We start from the raw sequence: 20,999 nt of genomic DNA, 5'->3' as shown, positions 1-20,999 counted from the left end.
GTGGGTTAAGAGTGCTCAGTAGGTAAATTGTTTATTTGTAGCTTTCATTCCTTTGAGTCTACTCTCTTCATTGGGGGTTGTGTCCCCCATATCTGTTCCATCTCTTTATCTGTCACCTCTAACCTCACTGAGGGAAAATTTCTAACATAGAAATGTATCCATATCCACCATTCCACATCCGTGCAGCTGAATAGATATAAAAGAAAGAAAAATCAAGGGGAAAATGATGAATGGGGATTAAACAACCCCATTGAATACCTTGTCATAAGAACTAATAATCGTAGCATAGCAGAGCTTTGGTGTCAAATCAAAAGATAGGGGTGGTCTAAACGATTCAACCGAAGAAGAAAATTGAAAAGAAAAAAAAGGAGACAAGAAGATAGATGAATTTGACAATAGATTGTATATGACTGACATTAAATAGCAAGTGGATTACGAGGCAGTGAAGGACGGAACAGAGATATAAAAAAAGGTTTTTAAGTGACATCAACAAAATGGTAAAAGTAATCATAATAATAACAACAATAATAACAAAGGGAGGGTAAGATGAAAGGATGACAGGAAGCAACTGGGATGAGAGAAAAATAAATAGATGAAATCTGAGTTACAGCAAACATCAAGAGAGTACAAGTGAAGAGGTGGATGAAAAGACAGAAGGTGAGGGGAGGGTATTTGGGGAGATAAAAATGTCATATTGCATAAAAAATAGATTTGAATGGGCTGTAACTGACACATTTTTGCCTTTCAAAAATATTTTCAAAGTAGGCATCAGTAAAAACACTACAAGTCAAGCGAGTGAAATTCTGACAAATTTTAACAAAATGCATCATCGGAAGCCAGTCCTGAGTGAAAGGAGACAAGACATGCCTTGGATGAGATCTCTCCAGTGTGTTTATTCCTTTTAGCTTTTTTTCATGCTTACACGACAGAGCCAAAGTGATTACAGCACCCAGAGGCCAGACATAAACCAAGAAACAGAAATTTCACGAGCATGAATGGAGCTTTAGCCTCGCGGTCGGGAGGATCGACTCTCGACTTAAGTCACCCTGTTTGTTTCCCTCTTTCGTTTCTTGATCTCTTCCAGCACAGGTCAATAAGAAACAGACATTTACAACATCACATCACATTCTGCCTATACCTAAATCAGGTAAATAAGAAATAATTCTGAGGAAGTATTTCCAAATAAATCCCTGGAAATGTCTGGTGACAACGCATTGACCCAATAGCATGGTTCGGTATTTTATTGAGGATAACGATTTCATTAAAGAGAGATATGAGCCGTCAACGCCGAAATAAATGAAGATTAAATATGAGACGAGTACAGAGATGATTTGAAAGATACAGCTAATCACTGGAGAGCACGCCATCAACTGTTGATGAAAGGCGATTTAATAACATAATTTCAGGCTCTTTTCATTTTGAAACTCGAAGGGAGGAGTCCATGAATCACAAATGACAGACATAGAGTATACATAATGGCTATGTAAGTGTACACAAAACATTCAAAACAGACACACTCACTTCTTGTTGCTGGTCTGTTTGCCCTGAGCAGCACAGCTGTAATTTCCAAGCTGCGTGCCAAAGCGGAGTGATAAGGCCGTATCGCAGTCGTCAATGCTCACTACAGCAATCTTCTCATCTGAGGGTCCCTGAGCTTCCCCACTCATGCTGCGCTTGGGCTTAACGCACAAAAGAGACAAATAAAATACAGACTCTGAAGGAAATTATGTAGAAAAGATTTTGGAGCGGTTTGAGGTTTTCTAGTAGAACACAAGATTTTCTGGGACACATCCAAGCAGGTTACAGGAACTACTACGCCTAGTTTTACGATGACTACCGTGTATCCCACTGGGTAATGTCCACCTCTTTTCATGTAGTCAGCAGGTACGCTACAATCTGTCATACTGTTTCATGGTAGCCTATTATGTACAAGATGAGGTTGCAACAAGCACTAAATGAAAATTTCAATAGAACGATTGAAGAAGAAAGGAGTGCATAGGATGAAAATCATTTATTTTCGATGCATCTCGCTGCCATAACTGCTATTTGCAAGTGTTGGTTGTTGTGTGTGTCACCTCTTTAGACATTTGTTAATAGAGCAACACAATTAGTCCCACTCATTAGAAACGGCATTGCCCTGGACAAAGGCTAACAGAGTTAGCGTATCAAGTTGGTAGTGAATCTGTGGTTGCTTCAATTTTATGTCTTGGCTAAGCTCCATTTGCATTACTTTTCCATTTGAAGTAAGAAAAGAGGTTGTCATTAAAATTTGCATACATGCCATGTATACAGATTTCTGTTATCCTCCATGTTGTTGGAACATGGCCACATGGAAGCTACATTTGTATCTCTTTCACTAAAGACTGTAAACGATGTGTTCTATAGTAATTTATGTATCCAGTAATTAGCAGACAGAATATGCTTGAAATGAAAGCCGTGACCTGTGTTCTGCACACCAAATTCTAATATCAGTCTCACGATCAATCCAACATATACCAGTGGGATACACTTCTCATATCTCACAGCAAGGAGAGAGGAAAAGAGGTATCATCACTCAGGCAAGGTACAATAAACTGATGGTCGATGCACAATCTGCAGGGTAAGAAAGGAAGGCAGACAGCATGTATACAGTCATACTCACATAGCGTATAGCTGGCTGAGGGAAATGAAACAACAAAAGAAAATTAAAGGTGATGTGCATTCACTGTGCATGGCTAGAAAGACAAGCAAACGCCCACACGATGGTATCAACATGGTTTGCTCTCAATAAAAAGCAGTGTTGGCATAAAATCTATTCTGCAGACACGACAAAAGCAATTCAAATTAACAAGCGAGCCAAGTGACATGATATCAATATGCAATTGTGACATGAGACTGAACATAATCACTTAACTGTCGTACAATATCCAATGAATGTTGGGGTAAACTCACCTTGTTGTAATAGTGGATGTGAACTGTATGCCATTCCCCATCACTCACACCTCCAGGAAGAAAGGGGCTTACTAAGGTAGATGATTCACCTGCAGGCATTGTTAAAAACTATAAATAAAACTACACCTTGCAACTTCAACTACATGCTGTTTATTATGGAGTTACACAGTGCCAATGGTTTGTAGCCAGAGATTAAAATAAGGAAGATACCTGTGGAATACTTGAGTATCACCTGTCCTTCTTGAATCTCCAAAGCAATAAAATCGTGCTTCTCGTTGAAGCGTCCGTTGTAGAAAAGAAGACCGTTGCTCTCAAGTGTTGCAAAACTAGCAAAAACATCCACATAAGACATGTGTATTTTTTCTTTATGGTATGTCTATGAAAAATGCACAGGATATGGAAGCCAACTGAACTTTAGTTGTCACTCTAATTCAATTATTTATTCTTGCTATGAAACATGATAGTCAAATAGTTAAATAAAAACAAATAATTATTACAGCTCAATGTGTTAATATCTAATATCAGAGCTTCGGTTAAAATATTCTCTCCTCTCATTATTTTCCAATTTTATGTGTGTAAACCAGATCAAAACCCCTATATTTTAAGATTTAAAACATTTATCCGTATTATGATCTCTCAAGGGGAAGCACAATTCACTTTTTGTTCACACTGCTGTATTTCACCACACAGAGAAGGAGACCACCCGCTGCTTGTACAAGAAAAGATGTCGGAATAATGGAGGGTGATTGCACTTGTGTTTTCTGTGTTTAGGCCTTGGCCAACAATGGGCTGCAATTCATTTTGCTCGGAGCAGGCTTTGAATCATTACCCCTCCAGTTAAGGAGCCCTTACAAACACTTATTATATGTAGACAGTTGTATTGGCTAAATTAATGAAAATAGAGCTATGTTCGCCAATTGTTTGCTGTTTCTGGAAAAGTATTGCACTATGCTGGCCACCAGTATGCAGAGCTATCAAGTTTCTCCTAACAACAACAGTGGTGCAGTAGCCATCTGAAGATGATGTAAATCTTACACGGTGTGCCCGATTTGCCAATAACTAGTGCAGTATGTCATTCGACCTTAAAACAGTAAATGCATGTGTGATCCAAATTCAGCACAAACATGTTTTGTTAACATTTGTCTCCCCTGAGGGGGGAAACATTGACGATCTTGCCCTTAAAATCTGTTCTCTTAACTAAGGTTTGTTGAGTTTTGCAGCACACACTCCTCCAGATGGCTGGCCTGTACGCAAGAAAAATGCTGCATGCTTTATCCCCAAGGAACACAGCATATTTACCAAGTATCTGTCCTTTGGCACCGTTGAAATGACAAACAATGCACCTGTAAAGGTGGCTGATGTAGGGGATTCAAATTTGTTAGAGGTTCTTGAGAAATGGGGGCATTCTGCATTGCTGTGTTCTATAAACTCAGGCCAAACAATTCTGCCAGGAGCAAATCGTGCGACGAATAATATACAGTGGTCATGGTAAGTAACCATGTTAGTGCAATCAGTCGAAACAATTAGGAGTTCTTGACAAGATTTACGGTTGACCCGTGTGTAAAACTCCCGAAGTTGTTACTATTTAAGACTGCCTCCAGAGAATCAATAAAACCTTGGGCTCTATTGGAGAAGCAAAATCCCAAAGTTATTGGAGTGGAACATTGTACTATTTTGAGCACTATTAAAAATGATGTTTGTATGTTCCTACTACAAGCTCTTTTGACAACAATATTCTTACCGTTATGAATCTCTTGGACCACAAACATTATATCTTGAGTAATGGACTCCATAGCATTAGCCGATGTCAGTCACTACAAATATTCCCATAATTCCTACCTGATGACTTCACTGAGTTACTCAGCATGACAAAGAAAATCTGTCACTAAGTGGTAAAGCTGGTAAGTGAAGGTGCAGACATTGATTTGATTGAATAACAAAACAAAAACAATCGACAATTTAAAGAATGTATTAATTGTTTGCAGCGGTGGTCTCCAACCTACGGCTCGTGGGCCAACTGCAGCCAGCAGCCCAGTTTTAGTGGACGGCAGCAAATTATAAAAATATCCTTGGATTTAGCCCACACAGGAAGCTTGAGTGGCACTGTTGTACTTCTCAACTTCAGCAGTAGATGGAACTACTCACTTAAACAGTACCTCCCATTAGCTTGGAAAATTGTAGGATTTTAGTTTTTATGTTTTACATAAAGAAATTGATGTAAAATTGTAATTCAGTGTGATGAATTGAGCTATCTAGGGTGTGTTTTTTTTTTTGCTGTCGTCTTCTTTTTTAGCCCTCAACTAGTTTGAAATGGTATAGCAGGCATTGAGTGATCATGTTTTGCTGACAGATGTCGATAGACGTCCAATCCACTTTGATTGTTCGATCACTGTCAGCCTTCAGTCAAAATAGATTGGCCGTCTATCGCCATCAATGGCAACCAAGGGGTTAATAGTATATATATTTGTGCTGTACGATATGTCGATGTGCTTTGTATTGTCGTGTTGAACAAATGAAAGCGGAAGTAATGGGAAGGAAGAGCAGTTTTGAAAATGGCGACGTTATGAAACAAAAAGTAAAAGGCATACAAAGAAAAATTGTTCCCGTGCTTTCAGGAGGCAGGATGGGATTACATGGAAAGTGAAATAAACGAGAATGGGAGGAGATCACAGAGAGGAAAAGGGACGTTAATGAGACTGATAGATGGACAGATTAATGTAAGAGAGAGGGTGGGGGATCACAATTCTCACTCGAGTGAGTGATGGAGATGAGCAAAACAGAACGCTAGTACCATCGATCTGCTAGATGAAGACAAACTTGAAAGGCAGAGAAAAACAATGAGATGAGAATAAAAGATGTGTAATTCCAGATCTTTGGGTGAGGGAAATTGGATTTTAAGAGATGACAGCCTCCCCCAAAAAAACACGTGATAGCAAAATAAAGTCTTTCTTATCTACTTACGTTAAAGAGATGGAGAGGTGAAAGCGCTGTCTGAGGCCCCGAAACATGGCGAAGGTCTTTGGGAGAAAGGAGCGGGCATTGACGGTGCAGTACGGTCGCTCGTACCCACCAGCCGGACACTCGCAGCGGAAACCGCCACCCGAAAGCTCCCTACAGGTTCCTCCGTTTCGACATACGCCCGGCACGCAGCCACCGTGTCGTCGGTCAAACTCACACCGGTCACCTGAGAGGAAATGTATTTAACTTAAGGCAAGGTATCACCTTTTATGTGAAATAAAATTAGGTAGCTTAGCAGAAAAACAAAAGGTCATACAAAACATACCCGTTAATGTTTTTTTTCTCCCAATTATGGTGCCTATAGCTGGGATAGGGTCCAGCACCCCCCACAACCCTCGTGAGAATAAGCAGTTTGGAAAATGAATGAATTATGAAACAAATTACAATAGCTACATTATGGTAATAATGCAAATAGAAATAGCAGCTTCCACAGAGTTCTGTAATGTTTATCTGGGGGAGGGTACAGCCTTCAAAAAGTTTTGTTGAAACGTTTTAAGGATCTAAAAGCAAGCAATAAACAGCGCTTATTGTACCCCCTCTTTGCATCATAACCATACACCAGTGTTCTTCCTTCCCAATCAGGAAGCCAATTACACTCTCCTTTTAATGCAAATGCCTCTTTCATTATGGAGTACAAACAGCAGGGTAGCGATTCCTTGAGAAAGAGTGTCTTTTGTAGAGGGCTGACCTTTATACAAGATCAAATAAGCGAAAAATGGATAATATGTAAAACTATTTAAAATGTGAGCTGAAATCTGACCTCCAACAAGGCCTAAATGGGTGAGATAGATAGTTTGTATCTTAATAGCAACAACAAAAAGAAGCCAGGTTTCATTCAGCCTGCGCAAAAATTAAGCACAACAAATAACTTGATGTGATGTAGCAGTGACCACCACCCAATATAAACTTTAAATGACAAACACTGGTTATTATAAGTTTCATTTTTATGTCAACTAGATGTGTGCTGATTTTTTTTGCAGCTTCCTTGGTTACAAGAATTTTCCAGAAAGAAAAAAAAATACTAACAAGAAGAAAATATAGCTACTGAAAACAGAATGTTAAAGCCTTAGTAAGAAAATATGTTGTTGGTGCATTTAAATATGACTAGAGGTTAACAAGCACTTTATTTTCCCTGCTTAATTTTTAAAAAATGAGACTAAATCAGAGAGTTTGTATTACATGCAAATTCAATTAGATGGCCTGACATCTTCAGTGTGTGGCATTTTAATGGGCCGGCCTATGATGCTGCCCAGAAACCAGATTGATAAAATCAGCCTTCTTAGTGGAGGTAATCAAAACAAAGATTCCTCCAGCAGTTTGTCTCCATGAAAAGAAACACCCACATAAGCCCTCCACCACCACATAGTGACGGAAGCACATGGAAGATCGGTTTCCACCTTTCCTCGAGCACATTTGGACACAAACATATTCTGACAAAGCAGCTGCTCACACTCACACTCCCCCTTGGCTTTTCCATATAAAAAGAGCAGACAGGGTTTGCAACTGGCCTGCAGATAAATTGTTCCACTGGGACCACCTTTACTACCTAACATTTTTGTTTCAACCAGGCAAAGATGGCAAGCAGTGGCATACTCATCATACATACGTATAAATACATACAGTAAGTAATACAACTCATTTTTGTGTGTTGGATCCGCCCTATTCCTGTTCCTGACCCACACAAAGAAACGTACAAAGAATCATTGCCCTCGCCCTCCAGGCTGTCAGGTCTGATCGTGTAACTGTCTCTGTAGGCACTTTGTTTGTGCTGCTTTTAGCTGGTGCCCATAGGCAAAACGTACACATCACACACGCACACACACACAATAACACATTGGAGTAAGTCAATAAAAGCCTTCACATTTCCCCGTGATAGTTTGGAAGAAAATATCATCAGACACAGTGTCGATGGGGGGCTAGCGAAGAATCACTTGCGCTGATAGACCCCCCTCCATCCTAGGCCCCTGGCCTCCAGCCCACCCTAACCCAAGGCGGCCCTGCCTATGAGAGCACAATGTATGAGGCCAGGGAGGTTGGAGTAGTATTTATGCTAGTGGGTTCTTCCTGCACTTTGCTGTCTTGACCACCGTTCATTTATTTGTCCTTTCAATGTTTCATCATCATCATCCTACTGCCATCCTCACTCTGGCTGATGGACAGCTCCTTAATGTGACCAAACCACTTAGAGAAAAAAAAACAAGCAAACTCAGACCACAAAGGTCTTGAGCCCACAATACCTGTAAGATGGACATCTTATAATATGTTCCAGAAAAGATGTTGCATTAATTGCACACATTGTCTGCGAGGCTACACAATAGGCAACCTATTAAAGAAGGACACACTTTCACTAGCACAGCAAATTGCCTGTCTTGCCTTTGTCTCTTCTACCACTTTTCTGCAGAGACTCATTAATACCGAAATAAATGAATAGACATTAATACTCATGAATAATGCGTGTGTCGAGACTTAAACACATATCTACGCACAGTCTGGTTCGCTTTGCCTGCTCGGTAAAGAACAGGTGGAATGATAGAGGCTGGAAATAAATATGAAAATATATATTTTTTAATTATCGAAAGAGATGATTTACATGTATTTTTGGCCTAATATGATATTGTAATAGGTTAGAGTGTATTAATAAAGGTTCTGATAGATAATGTTGTACTTAGAAATAATATATACCAAGCAAGATACTCATAGCATGTTAAATATATTTAGGCATGCTATATATAGAAACAAAATATATTTAAAATAAAAAATAAAAAAAACAACCCCTAAGGTTTAAGGCCTAAAGGGTTAAGCCAGAAGTTGAGATGGACTTTTAAACAGCTGTTGCTGATGAAAGTGTAATGGAACTCAAACATAAGAATTGCGTATCTTTTGAAAAAAAATGAAATAAAAACTTGTGAACCTAACATGATGAGACTTGGTTCAGTTTTGCAGGTTTTGCATACAGCCAGTTCTAATTTAGACAAAAGAAGCACCCACAATCACACAGAGCACTTCTATGAACTTTTATTAGTTTTCTATTCAATATCTCTACTTGAATGTATAAATGTTCACCTAAGTACCAAAAATATTGATCCACATGGATGAGCAATTGATGACATCACCTCCCATAAGTGACTGACATTAATCCCTAAATGGACATCGATTGGGAGTTGGCAGATGACAGTAGCCTACACTGGGGACATTTCAAGAAGGCAGGATTAAAACTGGAGTGCAAGTGATGTCTTGGTGGAAGAATGCATACCAAATGAAGCAGAAATACAACTTTTTCCAATCAAAACTTACTTGCACAATTTTATAAGCCAAAATGACTGACAAGCATGATGTAAAACATTATCATCATTGCCCTACATTTGAAACGCTACGAATAAAGTTGGAACTTTGACTACACAGTGAACATCTGGAAACGAGAAGTATTTCTCATGCAGAAAATTTGTGCCTCTCCGAGTCTTTACTTATTCATGATCTTTGTTTTCCGGCACCTTGTTGCATTCCTTCACCTGTGTTGTCTCCAGGTCTCTATCCACTTTGCCTCATCTTTATTTCCTCATCCCTTCTTCCTCCTCCATGCTCAGCTTAATGTATTCACACTATCCCTTCATTCATGCAGATGTTTTATTCATCAAAGCCACTATGTTCTTCAACCACCCCTTGGCATCTTAGTTTGCTCCGCCTCGCCTCCCACCGCCTGGTCGCTCCCTCCTCTCCCACTCCACCACATGGTGCATCCCTGGAGGCCAATACACTCCACGTAGCATCTCCCTTTTCCTTCCTCTTGCATTGCCACTTTTAGTCTCACTCCCTTTAAGATACTCTTCCTCTCTCTCCGGTCATCTGTTAGCTCCCTTAAGAAATCTCCAAAATGGCTTAATCTGTGACTTCTGCATAAACAAGCAAGCTGTTCCTTTATTGTTTTATCATAGAGAAGGAATGGCAGTATTGGAAAAAGCCATTTCCGGTTGGGTTCAGTTAATTGTAAAGCAACAATTTTAAGGTTAGAAAAAAAAAAAAGTCAAAAATCTGCTGGAATTCGATTTCATATTGTGAATGGCTTACATTTTATTTCACACATTTATTTTATGTTTTTTTTTATTGTCCCAGAATTTTGTTGGTTTGCCACAAAGTGATAACTTTGTCCAAGTTCCTTAGTGCTACTGCAAAGTTTGTGCACAAGAGTTCTTTGTGCAGCAAACGGTCAATTAAACAAGTAATCTAATCTATATTAATATCAACATTTAGTATAAAACGGAACAAAAAATGTCCCTATTCTGGAAAAAAAGCACAAAATTGAACTAATGTACCTGTACGAGAACATGGGTGTGTAAACTGTCTTCATGTGTTAAATTTCACAAGTGAGTCTACTGTGCTTGCCTGACACCATTAAATAAGTAACCAATCAGTAGGCATCAGTTCACAAGCATAACTGAACTTTATACAAGGCCCATTTTGCCTCAGTGGGAGGTACGAATCACATTTCCACTCAGATGTATCTTTTGAGTTCAAATGTAAACTGAAGTTGCAAAGGAAAATGAAACAGCATCTTAAGAACTAAAGCAAATCAGCACAATAAAGCAGTGAGGCTGTTTATGTGCTTGTGTTAGATGACAAAGTAACTGTTTGAGTGAAAAAAAGTTCTCCTACGAGGCGAAGGCTCACATGCTTTACGGTGTCATGCTCAACATGACGAAAGATGGAAAAAGGAGCAGATCAAAAAACAACGTCAATGTGGGACGTCAACAAAGGGGACGTTATGCTGCACGCACACACGTTTTTTTTTCTTTTACCTGATGCCACCATTTCATTTACTTGGAGGAGGTCCCAATTGGAAATTCACGAGTGGCCTAAAAATTGTATCTGTCTCACATCCACATCGAGGAATAATTACACGAACAAGCCTAAAAGAAGCAATTCTTTTCTCAATTTGCCATTGTCACGTACACCATTTGTGTAGATGAAACGAGAAAGGGAGGAAAAATTGAAAGACTCATTACGCATACCAATATTAAACGACTGCGTTATGAAATATAGATATGATTTCGGGTAGCATATGCATAATTCAAAGCCTGACTAAGCAGAGATGTTTTAAATTATTTATTTAAAAGTTATCTCATTGGTGATTAAGATACTGTATCCGGTGCTGAAAGCACATGAAGGCCATCACTCGAATTAAAACAGCAAAGTCACCAACAGCTCAATTTGGTTTAGTAGTATCCTGTCATAATAAAGCATCGATATTTTCACCCTTATTAAATACATTTTCCAATGGCGTCCTTCATTCAAACAGAAACGGCATCTTCATTGTAACCCGTGCAAATTATTTCAGAGTTTGTCACGTTCCATGTTTGTGGAGTTTACGTAAAGCAATTGCGTTGGATTTAAAGCAATTGTTCAGCTACTAATTTGTAAGAATAAAGTTAATCATGACTCACCAGTGTAGTCCTCCCGACAGATGCATGTGTACCCTCCTTCTTTGCGGGCGCACACCCCTCCGTTCAAGCAGGGGTTGGAGTAGCAAAGGTTGATCTCGGTCTCACAGTAGTCGCCGGTGAAGCCCAGTGGGCAACGGCAGCGCAGGCCGGCGATGGGGTGAATGGGCCGGAACAGGATGGAGGGTGAAGAGATGAAGGGGGCGGAGCTATTGAAGCGTAGCACGGAGATGCACTTCATGTAGTTCTGACAGGGTTCGCGCAGGCACACGTTGTCGTCAAATGGAAGGACCTGAAGGCACAGCAAATGTCTAAGATAGAAAGAATTGATCGCATGTCAAAGCATTTTCAGATGCAATGCATTTGGTCCCTCAAGGCCACTGTTGGAATAAGACCACAGCCATTTCAGTAGAGAATATCCTAGTTGTCAAGCTTAGGTGATTTTATATGGTGGGTGATGAAAGATTGACACATTTTTCCTAGATGTGCTTCAAACGAGTTATCTGTTGAGGAACAAAAAGACAATCACTACCTCTGTGTTTCTTGAACACATTATGTTTCCCCCAAAAATAAGAAAACTAGGGTTTGGGATTCTTGTTTACACATGAGAGCAGTGTTTTTGTGTTTTGAATTTTGTTCTCCTTCCTAATTTAACTGTAAAAAAAAGTGAACATACAACTGTTCTAAAACGGCCCTACGTGGGAAAACTCAACTACATTGTAACTTAAGGAAAAAAATGTTTGATATCACTAATGTTCCACAAGGGCTTTTACAGGTACTGTACTTATGTACTCACTGTTGATCTAAAATGAGTTAATGTGAACCCAAAGCTGAAGATGGATATTCCATTTGTTTGAATGATGGCATTGCTGTTTAGCTTTGACCAGAAAACCAGTCCTGAGTTATACGTAAAGATGCAGTAATTGACTTGAAATGGTAAGAGAATAGTAGAGTAATTGAAGACTAAAATCTTACAGCATATCTGGCATCATGCCATCCTGATGGCAAGGGGCAATTGGGAACCCTTGAAAGGCTTTAAATGCTATCCAATGGGTTTGAATCCAAATATTCAAATTAAAAACACTCAAAGATATTGGATGATGTCAGCCCATTTAGTTCTTTGTTCATGATTACACCTTAATATGTGGAAGAAATATGGCTGGTATGGCTCCGATTAATTCATTGCCTGGCAGGCTTCCTCTCATGCCAAAACGATTGGCTGTCTGATGCTATCAATGGCAAGTAATTAGTTAATTTTCAGGATTACATCCTAAAATGAATAAACTCTTACCCTCACAAACTTCCAATTCAAGATTTGCGTCTTAAAGTTGAGTGTGAGAAGGTAGCTAATACGATATGAACGCAAAATTTTCAACATATATTTGATGCACAACAACATCAATTTTGGAGAGGTGGGGGCTGGGTGGGTTGGTGTATGTCTCAGCATATTTTTTGGGATGCAAAACATTTGTATGAAGAAGAGCTTTAGCGTGCACACACACACACAAACACACATACACACATACACACACACGTGTATATGTTCTTAATGTAAATTGCCTGCATTCAAAAAGGATCTTTCCCCCTTCAAAGTTAAGCTCCTTTTATGCTCGGCTCAGTCATGAATTCCAACATCGTCGTTAGTTGCCCGGGCAACAAAAGTAAACTACACCAAGAGCAACGGTGACGAGCCACCCACAGTGCGACAGTGGTGGACAAACCTCCATCTGTGTCAGCGATGTGAGACGTGGCCGGTTGAGGTACAGTTGTTCCTCCAGGGCCTCGGATGGAAAGAAGTTTCCTCCGGGTAACGCTGCTGAGAAGCTCACATTCAGGATACCTCCCGATTCCGCATCCTTGTCCGGCTGGATGTTGAAGACAAAAACATCTTCGACGGGCACAGAGAGTACTGCCGACACTCCCTCCAGGAAGTGACTGAGCAGTGGTGACAGGAAGTGGTCTTGGGACATGTTCTGCAGGCGGACTGTGACGCTGCTGCCCAGCATGTCCTCAGTGATGATGAGGACACGAAGGACGCAGTGAGCAGAAATGCTGTGAACACCATCTACAGAACAAAAAGTAGAAAGAGGAAACTTTAGGAAAGCATGAAACGTTTGGGAGAGCATTGTCTGCACAAAAATATGTTTGGAGTGACGGTGTTTGTTGGAAGTGTCAATTTTTTTTTACCAGCATAACATTGCTCTTATAACTTGAAATTCCCAAGCTGATAAACTGCTGTGAAGCCAGTACCAATCGTCACAACACACCAACTCCAGCCAGAGAAAAATTAGATTTGAGTTCCAATTAGAAGATCATTTTCCCCCCATCTTGTAGATGCAATCGAGTAAACACATGTAGAACAAATCAGGTCCGGAGTATTTCATATGTGAGATCAGTTTTAGATGAAAACCATGACAGTAAGAGGTTTCTGACTAAATATTTGAATGGAAGAGCAAAATAGATGAATGGGTGTTCTATGGTAGTGTTGTATTAATGTATATACTATATTGGCTAATCAATTAACTGTTTGCTCAGTTTTTTTAAAAAGGTAGGAAATGACACGTTGATCCTTTGACAATTTAAACGGGTTTCAAAGAAAGAGCCAATGAATTTAGTAAGGAACACAATAAGTGAAAGAAACAGAAGGAGAGTGGTCTATAAAAAAAAATGGCAAGAGAAGGGCGGAAGGAGGGGGTTTGTGAGAATGGGGGTTGGGTTGAGTTGGTTTGGTTGGCAGCTGGTTTGATTGCCGGATTATGAAGAACCTCACTCCCTACTGACCTCTAACACATGCACACACAGCGGAGGACAATAAATAAGGAACCAGAAGGAGCAGAGACATTAAGGAGTAACTAAAAAATACATGAACGTTTACAGACTACAAAGGACCCATAAAGTAATAATGGCTCCACAAACACTGCAAAAAACATTTGATGAACAAAATGTCATCTTCTGCATCTAGCGGGGGCCAAAGGACAGCATTATTTCATTATTGTCATCACTCCACATCGTGTAGTGCAAATTGAAGCTGATCTTCCATTGTCATTTAAATGGGGGTCTTGGAAATGACTGGATAATCTGATGAGTCCGATTTAATCACTCTCATGCACAAACCCACACACTCAGGTAGTACGTATTGTGAATTTTACATCTAAATGTATTTACACGAAATAATGTCACTACACATCTACTGAAATTTTCCTTGTTCCCAATTTATTTCCTTTCATTGTACACTTCTCACTCCCCACTAATAAAGTAGCCTATGTTGCAGTCCCGTTTTTTCACGCTCACCAGGTTGTAAATATTGATTACAACTAGATAAAATAAGAACACATTCCCAAAATAGTGTGAAAATATTTGTCATTTAATAGCATGCAAAGAGATGCCCAAACAAAAAAATGCAACTGACAGAGCATCGTCTAGTGTACCAACGATATGATCAGATGACATGGCATTGTCTTTTTGTTTCTACAGTGATCTTCTATTACTTCAAATTAGAATGAGAAAGTGACTGGAAATCATATTTGAAGTAAGCTGATTTGCTTCTTTTAAAGAGTCTGCAATATTTGGCATGCAATAAAACTTTCATTTTAACTTATTTCCTTGCAAAAAGAGATTTTCTTCCCATTTTGGAAACTGTGACCTTTTTGGATTCGAGTAAAATCACACATTTCTGCTTTCTTACTCATACTCAACTGCATACTCTACCATGCAAGTCAATATTAATATATTCTGCTTTAGCAGTGAGGTAAAAAAAAAAATCATAGGTACTGCCAGCGGAGGGGGGGAAGAGACTTTTACATAATGTCTCTAAAAAATATTGAGTTTGTAGTTTGATATTGAAAGCTACTCAATTACTTCACTTTGCTCTCTGAGCTAGCAGCAACCATCGGTTATCTGAGTCTGATGAAGGTTAAGTCTTAGCTTTCCTGAGTAGCCTATTGAAATTTGACACTTTCCAAATCCGCCATCACTCACTTCGATGGACATTTACCTCTGAACAAACAAGGTCAAAAAACCATCTCAAGAAATGTGAGCACCTGCAGAAATCATCTGTCCTCACTTCAAACTGGAAAATCCAGTTGTCAGCAAGGTGCATATTGTTTAATCAGAAATATACAGTACACACCGCCTTTGGAAAAGAAAGACATTAAACTATTGTGAGTGGTGAAGAACTTAACTTCCTAATAATAAAACATCCAAGTCATAAATAATGCATCACTCTTTCTGACCCTTTAGCGTGCATGGAAACAATAAAACATTAATATCTTATGAAAGCCACAAATGGAAAGTTACTTTGGTGCTTTGTTCCACAGCGGCCAAACAAAGCATTTTGTAAATAACTCACGGGAGAAGCTTTGACCCTAGTGGACTTGGTAACAACTTTGCCTCGGAATGCGGCGAGAGCTCTCAAGAAGCCTTTCAAGGATAAAAATGCCGAAGCATATTCACCATCGGTCCCACTGGTACCAAACCACCAGTTCTCACGAGAACAAGGTGAGCCCAATGAATGTTCTGCCTCTAAGACGCTTGGGGAGTGGATTTCAGTGCTATCTCACTTTGCCAGGTTGCCTGACTAATAGGACATTGAAAGCACCTTGAATGACAGAGCAGGCAGAGCTTATAACCAGAAAAGCTGGATGGAACGCGTCTGAGTGGTAGTCCACAGCTGTCAGCTGAAAAAGACCTGCAGTGGAAAATAAATAATATTGTGCATACTCTAACACAGAAATGTCCAATGCACCTTAGATTACAATAGCATTTGATTGAAAAATAACAACTTTGAACTATTGTAAAGGATGGACCATCACGGTACAACTGTATTTACACCTATAGATGTTTCCCAAAAGACGAGGACCCCAAACAAGTAATAAAAAAATGTGATCCTGTTAAAGTCAGGCAGTCTTGGTCTGGTTAAGATCAAAGCCTGCCACCATAGGTATTTTGGGTCAATTCATCGAGCAGTAGATGATTGTAGGTAGAAAAAAATCAGATTTAGCAAGTGTGAGAAGGCATCTTCCAAACTTCTAGCTGTGCATCTCCAGCAAGAAACCAATAACCTGAAGCGCCCCCTGGGTGCTAAAAGCAAGCTGTAAAGTCAAAGTTTTCTTTAGGAGTATTGCTAATGACATTGTGAACCATAAGAAGGTGAGGGATTACTATAGATAGAGGCTGGTTGGAATATCACCAATGGTCAGGTAAGCAATAATTCAGATTAATGATTTTAATTTGATCAATTTTTTACCAAATGCTTAGCCTGAGACAAATTCTACAATAGATTTAACCATTTTTAAAGCAGAGCGTGAAACATTAGCTTTTAATCTTTTAGAATACTTTGTTTTCAAACGTTTATCAAGGTACAAATTGCATTTTAATATTAACTATTAAATTACTAACTATTCAATCTGTATCAAATAGTAACAATGGCTTACAAAACTTCAAAATTATGAAAAATGGTGCCTCAATATTATCAAATTCATGGGACTACTAATGTAGTTGAAAGGTGGGCATTTTAATGTTCACAAATATTGGCACGAGTTCATTAAATTGATTAATTGAGATTTAAAAAACAACAACAACTATCATACATCCATGTTTGAGAAAGTGACCTGATCCATGGACATTGATCAAAACCAACAAAACAAATTTAATTGACAATATTGAAAGCCCACTTGCTGACACAACCCACACAAGTGGCAGGTGTTGTATAAAATTTACTTTCAGACTTGGAAATTACACTTACTAAGGCGGACTATCAATAGGGAGAAATAATGCACTAAAACAATTTACTAAACAGAGAATATCTTATAAATCCAAGAGGAGGTCTCTGAAGCAACTTCGACAACAGATTAAATCTATTTTAATTATATCTTTTCACGGTCAAGTTCAAGCGATGTGGATGTAGCAGACACGTTTCACAGGATTAAATGCTTAAAACCCCATCTTGCTTCGCTCATTTATATTCAATGATACTGTTGTGTTCTCAATGTCTGCTCTCTTGCTCATTTAAGCAATTGGGATTAAAAAGTAAAAAAAAAACCCTAAGGGGGAGATTTGATACAAATAGTATCTAAACCTTTTAAGAAAAAAATCTGAACAAAAGCCATTTGCTGCTTCTCAGAACGACACAAAATGTCTGTCATGGTGCCTTCAGACCATTAGTGTACAGAGCATGTAAACACCAGCCGATGGGTCCAATCCCATTTCACACTGCGCCTTCAATGTGGTTTTGAACGACGCAGTTGTGACTTGCTCTTGTCGCCTGAAGAGCCCTCAAGTCAAGTAGACTTTTCAAAAGGCAGTTGTGACATTTCCAACACAAATAAAGGCAAGGTACGCTTCGATTTTTTGGGGACATAGCCCCATATACAAAAAAAAACTTGCTAATACTAACAATGATTATTAGAAGTTTATTGTTAAAACGTCTTTTGAACCACTGCCGCTGTGAACAGATTATCCATAGTTCCTTTGAGAAATATGTAAAACTGGATTACAAATTGTCAAGTATACTATCTAGTATTTTAAAGAGCTCCTTTTTGTTGTTGCTCTTTTTAACCCCTCACACTAAAACGCAATTCATGAAGTGATATAAATTTGCAAGAAAAAGTACATGTATCATTCCAACACACACACACACACACACACACACACACACGTTTACACACACGCATACACACAAAAGGCAGCTAAGGCCCAGGGTGGACTGCTGATTTCTGCTCTGTTTGTTTTGAAAGCCTTTCAAGCCCCGAGGACCGTCATTATACTAAAAGTAGAACTCCGTTGCAAAAGACAACAACAACACACACACGCACGCACACACACGACCGGACAAAGCGACCAACTCTGCCAATGTGAGGGTTCAAAGCAGCCTTTTACAACAGAAGCTTTAATCCTTTGCACTAAACCGGATACTAGCAGCGACACAAAAGCCCTCTCGCATGTTAAGTCCCTGCCCATTAGCCGGTATCACACTTATACACACACCGTGACCATTGTACTTGATAAGTTGATCTGCAACATCACACAAATCCACGCACCTCTGACCTCTCTGACAAGCGCATGACATTGGTTAGCAGCTGGAATATGGCAGCTGCCAACATGCTGCTGTTTACTCTTTGCTCCGTGACCACTGCCGCAACTTTTGGTTCAACCATTGGGGAAATAGAAATAATTAGAATACACTTTAGATTTTTTGTACTTTCACGTGAGTATTTCCAGTATGTTTCTAACAACTTGGGATTTATGCTCCTCATACCGAAAAAACTACCTAATAGTAATAATACATAGAGCTGGAGCCTGGATCAATACATTGCTTTGGTTAAAATGAAAAATTGAAATCGCCGTCGTTGTCTTTTAAATATGACATGATGAAAGGTTTTCATGAAAACATTAACCCGCAACAGAATTGTTGAAAAATTTCCAAATTGTTCAAGATGAAGTGCAACTGATTGTGTTAAATGTGTATGTAATATATACTAAATAGGTCAATGTACAAATAGTAATGTAATACAGATACTGTGAGAAATATTTCATGCAAGTGAATCTCTATGGTGGTAAAAGCTGAATGTCTCTACTTCTAATTTTACAGTACATTCTCAAGTCATACTTTATATTTACAGTACAGACTTCTGGAAGCCATATTAACGTCAAATCAGGGAAATGAACTTTTGTTTGTGATTGTCAAAGTCTTGCTTCTGGCTATAGTGCCCCTGTTTGATATCATTGGGCATTTTTTCACCTAAAAATGGTTCATTCATTGAGCACCTGAGGCCGAATTGCACGTGGATACATGAAGCCTTTCTGCTGGCTGCCCAAATGTAAAATTACCCAAACAATTGCTCCTGTTTGGCCCCGTTTAGTGCAAGTGACAACTCGAGTGTGCGTGCACGTCCACTGAAGCAGGCAAATGCATTGTGAGTCCCGAGCAATATGTGGACATTTTCCGATCATGGAGGATGCTGACACACGGTCAGAGGTGGAAAGCTCTGGCATGAGTCTGTTTATGGGGGCAGCAAAATTTGGAATCCTTGCATCACCTGGAATATTTAACTCCTGGCAAGCAACTCACCCTCACCTAATAGGTTAGAATGGGCTGGTAAATGCATGCTATAGTGGCTTTATGAATAATAGGCTTGGCCAGTATGTATTTAAAATAGTTAGCGTATGCAGCCAGCTGAGGTTGCGGACTCGGCATGCTCATGGGGTTCATAAACTACAAGAAAGACGAACTTGGATCAGTACTGAATTGTGCACGTCAATTTCTGTGCCTGTGTTTTGTGATCAAGTCAAAAGCGGGGACAATAAAAATTCTGGAATAGTACTTTATATTATTTTGTTATACAAAAAATGTGAAGACTTGGTTGAAGTTGTTTAACTAATTTATTAGTGTACATTTGAATATGGCAAACGTTGCATTGTAAATGAATGGGTAGATTTAGTAATTCTAATAGAATCAACAAGACACGTGATAAATGCATCCAAAGTGTTTTTATTTAATACTTGTGTTTGTATAACTAACTATAAGACATTTCTTGAAAATTTTAATTAAATGCCAGAATCCTTTGATTTATATATTAGTTTTTTTTTATTATCCATAAAGCATAGAAAATAATCATTCTCATGACATGGTCTGTTTTTTGTATTTTTGGTGAGGGCGGGAGTTCCTGCCATGTATAGCCTTGCCTCTGAGAGTTGGCGTTCTTGGCCATTAGATCTGTTTTTTTTTCTTTTCTGCTTTGATCAAGGTCACCTTGAATTGATGTCCTTTGTGGTGTCAGACTACAATAGAAACATGATTTGTCTCCACCAAATGACCCTGTAGTAATATTTGTGTGCATAATCAGTTTTTTTTCTCAAGAGTGGCTAAACTTGAGTGTAAAATGCATTTAAAAGTACAATGAAACAGAAATGTGGGAATTATATGGAGAATCAATGGAGTAGATGCAGAGAGAAAACAACAGGAGATGAAGAGACAAAAAAGGGAGTGCAGTCCCAGTGCTCCCTGCTATACACAGATACTATTGACTAAAAAGACATGAATACCCTCTGAAGCGTAAAGCTTTTCAGTCACCTGAGAATACACTTAGTGAGCTGCAAACAAAAAAAATATCATGCACATATTCGAATAATGTGGAAAAAAAATGCTGAAATTCTGCTTGTTCACAGCCAAAGTAAACAACTCTTGCATAATCACACAGGTATGCATGTGTACAATCCATCTAGGAACACTGCATATACAGTGAGAACAAAAATAAGTGGAAAGAAAGCAGAAATGGTAAACTACTAGCTCAAAATAAACTACAACCATTCAGCTTTCTCTAATGGCTAACGGGAAACTACAGGCAACAATAAGTCTGCAATTAATTAATGCAATGAATGAGGCCTGAGACATAAAACGAAAGTAGGGCTCAGAGGATCGATACGTATACACCCGTGTGCGGTCGTTTGGTCGCCGGTCTTTTGATCGCCGTCTTTTGGTCGCCGGTCTTTTGGTCGCCGGTCTTTTGGTCGCCGGTGTTTTGGTCGCCCGGACCCAAACAACGGGCGACAAAACAAGGTAAAACAACACGGTCTACGCATCAATAAAAGCCAACAATGGCCATGAGCAGTTTCACT

The 20,999-nt window shown here is 39.2% G+C and overlaps 1 protein-coding gene across 4 annotated transcripts in view; it reads right to left on the bottom strand.

Moving 5' to 3' along the window:
* The window catches only part of celsr3 (cadherin, EGF LAG seven-pass G-type receptor 3), a 51,649-nt gene that overhangs the window by 25,245 nt on the left and 5,405 nt on the right, over positions 1-20,999 (bottom strand). For 2 of the 4 annotated variants that reach the window (XM_077601461.1, XM_077601468.1), the window contains exons 2-8: positions 13,106-13,449; positions 11,388-11,676; positions 5,893-6,115; positions 3,142-3,257; positions 2,932-3,020; positions 2,642-2,656; positions 1,522-1,679 (exon numbers count right to left, since the gene is read on the bottom strand). In XM_077601461.1, the coding sequence (XP_077457587.1) occupies positions 1,522-1,679; positions 2,642-2,656; positions 2,932-3,020; positions 3,142-3,257; positions 5,893-6,115; positions 11,388-11,676; positions 13,106-13,449 (1,234 nt within the window). The remainder of the gene's footprint in view (positions 1-1,521; positions 1,680-2,641; positions 2,657-2,931; positions 3,021-3,141; positions 3,258-5,892; positions 6,116-11,387; positions 11,677-13,105; positions 13,450-20,999) is intronic. The other 2 variants (XM_077601478.1, XM_077601488.1) reach the window with 1 other exon arrangement.

Source organism: Stigmatopora argus, chromosome 1 (assembly GCF_051989625.1).
Source record: "Stigmatopora argus isolate UIUO_Sarg chromosome 1, RoL_Sarg_1.0, whole genome shotgun sequence".
In the NCBI taxonomy this organism is placed as follows: domain Eukaryota; kingdom Metazoa; phylum Chordata; class Actinopteri; order Syngnathiformes; family Syngnathidae; genus Stigmatopora; species Stigmatopora argus.
This window is presented reverse-complemented; position numbering and strand designations above follow the sequence as displayed.